The 8129-nt window shown below is 39.1% G+C and overlaps 1 protein-coding gene across 2 annotated transcripts in view; it reads left to right on the forward strand.

The window, feature by feature from the left end:
• LOC131894704 (zinc finger protein 14-like) overlaps positions 1 to 7895 on the forward strand; it is a 137111-nt gene extending 129216 nt beyond the window's left edge. For both annotated transcript variants that reach the window (XM_059245012.1, XM_059245011.1), the window contains exons 2-5: positions 975 to 1366; positions 5022 to 5148; positions 5319 to 5379; positions 6302 to 7895. In XM_059245012.1, coding sequence (XP_059100995.1) covers positions 1328 to 1366; positions 5022 to 5148; positions 5319 to 5379; positions 6302 to 7343 — 1269 coding nt within the window. In that variant the 5' untranslated portion in view covers positions 975 to 1327 and the 3' untranslated portion in view covers positions 7344 to 7895. The remainder of the gene's footprint in view (positions 1 to 974; positions 1367 to 5021; positions 5149 to 5318; positions 5380 to 6301) is intronic.
• Positions 7896 to 8129: the final 234 nt, after the last annotated feature.

Below are 8129 nucleotides of genomic sequence, written 5' to 3' on the forward strand. Positions count from 1 at the left end.
CTCTCGAATGATAGGATTAAAGGTGTGCATCACTGCACTCAACATGGTGTAAATTCTTAACTGTTTGGATCTTCCTTATTTTTTTTCCCATTTCAATTTTTCAGATTTTTTCCCTTTGTCATTTTACTTCTTGATTTTTATGGCTGTATTACTTGGTTTTCTTTGGTACATTGTGCAATCTTTATAAATAAAACACAGCGATATGACAAGAGCATGGTGAGAACATGGACAATAGAAAGATAAAGATAGAGCATAGTCACTGGGCTTCAGAGGGGCTCTTTGAAAGGTGTACATGCCTGATGATACACGTAATAAAGTATTGCTGGAAAAGCTCAGAACAATAAAAACAGAGCTAACCGCTGGGCGTGATAGTGCACACCTTTAATCCTAGCACTCAGGAGGCAGAGGCAGGGTGATCTCTGAGTTTGAGGCTAGCCTGGTCTACAGAGTGAGTTCCAGGACAGTCAGGGCTACACAGAGAAACCCTATCTCGAAAAACCATAACCAAAACAAAACAACCTCCTCATCCTGAAAAACAAAAACAAAAACAAAGAACAACTAAAATACCAGAGCTAGCCACTTCTAAACCTCAAATGGGAAACTTTTACCATATGTGGCTTTAGTAAGCTTGGGCCTCAGCCTAGGGAGGTCCCACTCAGGTCACCCTTCTGAGCCCAGGGGCTTTAGCAGAGCTCAAAGCAGGCTGTGTGCTAGGATTTGGCCAGCAGTGTGATAGGGAAGAAAATGCAGGATTCTGCTAATGGAGCTCAAGACACATCTAGTCACAGGTAAGACTAGTCTGAGAGGAGCCTGTGGGTGGAGACAGATGGATCCGGAGGTTGTGAGGGTGGAGTGTGAGGGAGCATACTCAGTGGGAACACAGGTCCTGAATATTGCTGATTGCTTGTATGATGGCTGATCTTCAGTTGACTTGATTGGCTCTGGAATCAACTAAGAGGCCTGTCTCTGTGCAGGTCTGCCAGGGGGTCTCAGGAAGGACTAACTGAGGCAGGAAGACCCTTTCGTATAGTGGGTGGCACTTTGAGTGTGACCTCAGTAGAGAGAAGTCCAAAGAAGAAGCAGTGTTGCTCTCCTGCCTGCCTTCACTTCTTGCTGGTGAGTGCATCTGTCCATTGCTGCTGCTGCTACTGCTGCTGCTGTTCCGCCGTTGCCACCGCCACCACATCCTTCACTGACATTGGAACCCAGCTTCTTGGACCTTCCAGTGTGGACTGAAGAGCAGAAGCTGTCCAGGTGTGCTCTGGGCCTTTGGCACCTGATTGAAGCTCTTGAGGCTTCTAGTCATCGTGGATGGAGCTTCTCCATCATGGAGACAGCCATTGTTGGACTGTGCAGGCTGGATCAGGTAAGCTGTAAATTAAATAAGGTATCTAATAAACTCTCCTTGTTATTTGTTCTTTTAGTTTTAGCTTCAAGAGAACCCTGATTGGTTCAGATAGCTACCTATATCCTCCTATTTTTCTTATGCATACCTTACACATTATTTTAAATCATCATTCTCTATTTAATTTTACACATCAAATTAATTTAATTTAAAAGAATTTGAGAACTGTCTCAAAAGGAAGCTTAAGGACGGTTTTATGAGTTGAAAGCAAACCCTCAGGACTGGCAAGCTGTAAGCTCTGGCAGCTGCCAAGAAGTGGAGATAGGTAAGAGAAGAGAAAGCAATGCCACATGAGTTAAATTGGCTTATCAGTCCCATGGCAGATAGGCCCAAAGTACCAGAATAGCCAACCACATTTAGGCTCCAGCCAGCATCCTAAAGAGAAGAAAAAGGCGTTATCCAGGAGATCTCATGGCAGCTGTTAGTAACTACACAGGGAGCCCTTGTCCTGTTTGCAAATATTAAATATTGATTTAATTTCTTTCCTACATGTGCATGTACATAGTTATATTGTTTAATCGCTTTTCTTGATAGAGTCTTCAAATAACTTGCCTGTTTTATCTAAGGTACTCTATCTGGAGTCTAATAATTTTCTCCATTTATTCCTTTATGCCTTTCGGGCTAGATTGCTCATTTCAAAGAATTTGTTAATTTCATATAAGTTACTAAATTTGTGACCATGGGGTTGCTTACAGTATTCTTTTATGATTTTCATCATTTGAATGTGATTGAATTATCCCTTTAGGTTCATGTGTAGGATACTTGATCTCTAGCTGGTGGCATTGTTTAGATTGTGTGGTTACTTATAATTCTCAGAGATGACTTACATTAAGTTTTTTTCCCCCCATTCCATTTGTCACATTTGTATTTCTCTGCATTCTTTTTGTATTTTTTGGTTGTTAAAGGTGAGCATTGCTGACCTGATGTTACATGCCTTTATTCCCGGCACTTGGGATGCTGAGGCAGGTTGATTTTTATGAGTTTGAGGCCAGCCTGGTCTACATAGCAAGCTCCAGGCCAGCAAGCAAGGCTACATACTAAGAGACCCTGCCTCAAAAAAACAAAACAAAACAAAACAAAAAAACAACCCTCAAAATGAGTGAACTCTTTTTTTTTAAAAAAAAAAACTCTTCTTACTCTCTTGGCTCTTTGGGGCGGGGGTGGGGGTTGGGGGTTGGGGGGCTGCCACCCAGCTCCCAGATAATCACACATGGAAGGCTTATTCTTTCTTATGAATGCCCAGCCTTAGCTTGGCTTATTTTTAGCCAGCTTTTCTTAACTTAAATTATCCCATCTATCTTTTGCTTCTGGGTTTTACCTTTCTCTATTTCTGTATATTTTTTCTTTCCTTCTTATTTCATGTCTGGCTGTATAGCTGAGTGGCTGGTCCCTTTTTCTCCCTCCTTGATCTCTCCCAGATTTCATCTCCTATTTATTCTCACTGCCTGCCAGCCCCACCTATCCTTTCTCCTGCCTTGCTATTGGCCATTCAGCTCTTTATTAGACCAGTCAGGTGTTTTAGACAAGCAAAGTAACACAGCTTCACAGAGTTAAACAAATGCAACATAAAAGACTGCAACACTTCTTTGCATCATTAAACAAATATTCCACAGCATAAACAAATGTAACACATCTTAAAATAATATTCCACATTTCCCCCTTTTTGTCTAAATAAAAATGAAAGGTTTTAACTTTAACATAGTAAAACTGTACACAACAAAAACAATTATCAAGTAAGAATTACATTTACAATATTCAGTCCATTTATTTGTATTTAGCAAATTCAAAGAAAATACTCCATTATCTATCTTAGTAATTCCAAAGTTTTATACCTAATTTACTAATAACTAAGGAAAATTATAACTAATTATTTAGTCTTTAACTCCATCAAAGACCCCCAGAAGGATGTAGTATTATCTAACAACAGAGGCATTTTGCTGCCTGGACAGTCATCCAAAGTTCTTCTTTGGGGTGTCCATCTTCAGCTTACAGGCCCAGAATGTCTGGCAGACTTCTCAGTGAAGCAGGAAATTTGAAGGACTGTCCTATCTTGTATTGGCAAAGTTTGTCAGTCTCTTTTCTCTGTCCTGCAGAATGTCTGGCAGACTCTTCTATGAAGCAGGAACCCTGAAGAACTGTCCCATGTTGTGCAAAATTCAGCAGTCACTTTTCTGTGGGTCATGCATGTCCAGTTTTTACAGCAGTGAAGGCAAAAGCAGTTTCTTGCCTAAATGTTAACCTTGCCACATTGAAGGAAAGCTCCTATGGAGTTTTTTGATGCCCATCATCCTTTTGTGAAGTAAATTGATGTGCCAGGAACAGATGTTCTCATTGTCATGAAAAGCCTTAAGTTAACAAGACATTTTAAATGTCATATTCTGTAGGTCTTTGAAGTGTTTGAAGACCATTTATCTAAAATATATCTCTGTATGATCTTGAAAATAAGCCTAACATAGCTACAAATTTGATTGTTATAGATGACTAACTACTAACCTGTGTTTCTTAATTATCCTAAATAGTTCATAATAATAATAATAATAGCTTTCAGAAACTAGAACTTTACCTTATGTTTTTGTTTTTATTTCTTTTTAATTAATTAATTAATTTTGTTTTTTTGAGGCAGGGTTTCTCTGTGTAGTTTTGCGCCTTTCCTGGAACTCACTCTGTAGCCCAGGCTAGCTTCAAACTCACAGAGATCCGCCTGCCTCTGCCTCCTGAGTGCTGGGATTAAAGGCGTGTGCCACCACTGCCTGGCTACCTTATGTTTTCAAATGAACTGCATAGGTACAATGCCTTAAACAGGAGTAAACACATATATACAGTGTACAAAAATAACTTTAAATTTGTACAAATATTCCACAGCATAAACAAATGTAACACATCTTGGTATTCCACCACACATTTGGGTCAGTGCTATGGCTCAATAGGTCAACACAACTGCCACTGAGCCTGATAACCTGAGTTCAATCCCTGGGGCCCACAGGGTAGAAGGAGCAAACTGACTCCCACATTCACAGTGCTGTGTGTGCCCATGTGAATAAATGCACATACACTAAATACTTATCTTAAAGAGTGTATATGAGTATGGAGTACTTCAGAAAATCAGTTCTCTCTTCTAGGGTTTGCTTTTTTTGTTTGTTGTCGGGTATACTTTGCCATATTCTTAAGAATATTTCCAAAGTACTTGTTCCAGAGATTCTATTACTTGTATGTATTCATGGAACTCCATGTCTTTTTCTTTTTTTCTTAACCTTGTTTTTAGAAATTTCTTTGAATGTTAGGAATGTGGAGGAAGAAGCTTAAACTCTGAGCATGAATTTCCAAGGACAGCCAGCCTCCTGACCCCTAATATTAATACTGTTGTATGTATCGGATGATAGGGTGTGCCTGGGACAAGAAGTGGAGATGGCTGGAGAAAGGGAATGGGGTGGGGAAGCAGTGCCTCTCCTCCTGGGCGCAGTAATGAGGAGAGTGATCTGTCTGCTGTCTCCTTACATCACTCAGTGGTTTTACTAGAACTCCTGTGTCATGGAGTGAGTGTGTGGGAACCACAGTTATGCTGTCGTACTGTCAGACATGGACAAATCCACTCATATACAAATATGGAATGTTTTAGGATCTGGTGAGCTTTGAGGATCTGGCCGTGAACTTCACCCAGGAAGAGTGGGATTTGCTAGATCCTTCTCAGAAGATTCTGTATGGAGATGTGATGCTAGAAACCTGCAGGAACTTCACTGCCATAGGTGAGGCTATCATCTTACCTTAACTCTGTAATTAGAGAGCATGTGTTTCTGGTTGTTGATGGTCACAGTGATTTGGATGTGGAAAGGGAAGAATGTGGTGAAGAAATTAAGTGTAGTTGCAATGTACATTCTAATAATTTAATCACACATTTTCTGTGACAATATTTTAGGATATGAATGTGAAGACCAGAAAATTGAAGAACATTATGAAGATCCTGAAGTAAATATAAGGTAATTTGCATTCAGAAGTGCAAGCAAATATTCCTTGAAGAAATTTTAATGTGCTGTAAAATTTTTGTTTTTAAGATTTTTAAAAAATATTTTATTTATTTTTGTTTTTTCAATACAGGGTTTCTCTGTGTAGCCCTGGCTGTCCTGGAACTTACTTTTGTAGTCCATGCTTGCCTTCAGCTCACAGAGATCCACCTGCCTTTGCCTCCTGAGTGTTGGAATTAAAGGCATGCACCACTATTGCCTGGCAAGATTTATTTTTATTTTTTGTATATGGGTATTTTGTTTGTGTGTTTGTCTGGTGCACTACATGCATACTGCACCCTTGGAAACCAGAAGAGGGCATCAGATCCTTTGGAACTGGATTTATAGCTGGTTGTTACCCACCATGTTGGTGCTGGGAATTGAATCTGGGTTCTCTGGAAGAACAGCCAGTTCTCTTAACCACTGAGCCTTTTCTTCAGCTGCAGTGCCATAAAAATTTAACAAGTTAACAAAACAAATAATCCCAGCTTTAAATTTATTTATCAGTAGAGAATTTTCACTCAAAGTATTTTTTTGTTTAATCTTTAACCTAGAACCAGTTCTGGGTCCCTGCATTAACAAACTCTACTAATTTGATCATAGGCCTATGGGAACCATATTGCAGAACCATCAGTCCATTTATTTTCAGATATTTTGTGTGAAAGCACACATTTTGTTTGTTTTTCTTTTTTTGGGTAGAAAGTTGGTCTAATAGGTAAACAGTAGTAAAACAACTATCACTGATGGGCTTGTCATTTCTCACAGTAGTTACTTTTACAGATACCCTGATACTGAAGAAGGTGGTTAGGGTGGTGCAACCTTATCCATATACCAATTTCAGTATGAGCAGCAATGTGTGTGGAGAAATATTCACATGTCATTTATTTCATTTTAATAGGCACATCATATCTCACTCTGAATATACACAGTATGAACCTGAGGACTGTGAACAGAAGCCACAGGACTCTAATTATCTTACAAGGATAGAAGGATACACGGAAACTCACACTGTGAATGGACCTTCTGAGTGTGAGGTATGTTTAAAATCCTATGGACTATATCACCTCACTTACAATGGACATCACAACTATGAATACAAGGAGTGTGGAGGAAGCCAAACTGTACGAAAATGTTATGAATGTAACCAATGTGGTAAAACTTTGAGTTCTTTCAATTCTCTTCAAAGACATCAGAAAATTCATATTGAAGAAAGACCATATAAGTGTCAACAGTGTAGTAAGGCCTTTAGATGTCTCAATGCCCTTCAGTCACATGAAAGAATTCATACTGGAGAAAAACCTTATGAATGTAAACACTGTGGTACAGCTTTTAGCAGACTTACTCACCTGCGATTACATGAAAAGGTTCATACTGGAGAAAAACACTATGAATGTAAACAATGTGATATAGTTTTCAAATCTCAGAGTTCCTATCATAGACATAAAATAATGCATGGAGAAACATTTTATAATTGTAAAGAGTGTGGTAAGTCTTTCATTTACCCCTCTTTACTTCAAATGCATGAAAGAACTCATACAGGTGAAAAGCCTTATGAATGTAAACTATGTGGGAAAGCCTTTAGATACCATTCTTCCATACGATTACATGAAAGAACTCATACGGGAGAAAAACCCTATGAATGCAAACACTGTGGTAAAGCCTTTACACGTCAGAGTTATCTTCAGTTTCATGAAAGAAGCCACACTGGAGAGAAACCCTATGAATGTAAAGAATGTGGTAAAGCTTTTAGGCATCACTCTTACCTTCGATTACATGAAAGAAGACATACTGGAGAGAAACCGTATCAGTGCATACAGTGTGGCAGATCCTTCAGCCGACAGAGTTCCTTTAAGAGACATCAGTCTGTTCATGCTGTGGAAAACCCCTATAAGTGTCAACAATATCTACTTCCTTTATCCCTGTTTCCTTCAAATGCATGAAAGAACTTACACCAGCACCAAACCTTCTGCATGTGAACAATGTGATAAAATGCTTATCCTAATTCACATAAAACACACATAAGGACTCAAAATAGTGATGAGTCTTTAAACAATGTAGTATAGCCTTCAGGGGCCACAGGGACTATAGAACCCCACCACCTGGAAGCAGTTACCAAAGATGATATCTCCTGCCCTTCAGCCTCCCATAAAAGTTTGTGGACATCATGTATCTCAGAGAGAAGTAATACAGGAAGAAGACCAGAAAAGAATGACTGTGAGCCACAGTAACTTATCTCCAGAGCCCAACAACCAAGAAAGGCCAGCACTTGAACTTTGGGGACCATCTTGAGGTTATAGAACCTTTTCTAGCAAACACAGGAAATCATTCCCTATAATCACTAGAAGATAGGTCTGCCCTTTTAATGAACTCTCCTTTTTTAATGAAAATTTATGGATTCAAACAGAGGTACACACTTGAGTCCGCTCCTATTCTGTGGAATGTATTCTATGCTGTTATTCTCAAGTTCAGTAAATCTACATATACTCTCAGTATTACTGCTGTGTGTCTTACTCATTTCTTTGAAATAACCTGTATATCACATCCTCGACACCTCCCCACCCCCTGGGCATAATTTGAGGGCTTTCATATATTATACAATATGTTGGTTAAATCCTATTTCCTCTCTAACCTCTCTAATTCTCCCTCTTTTTTTTTTTTTTTTTTTTTTTTAAATAAACTGTGTTCTGGGACTCACTGTATAGAAAAGGTTGGCTTTGAACTTAACA

Source organism: Peromyscus eremicus, chromosome 17 (assembly GCF_949786415.1).
Source record: "Peromyscus eremicus chromosome 17, PerEre_H2_v1, whole genome shotgun sequence".
In the NCBI taxonomy this organism is placed as follows: domain Eukaryota; kingdom Metazoa; phylum Chordata; class Mammalia; order Rodentia; family Cricetidae; genus Peromyscus; species Peromyscus eremicus.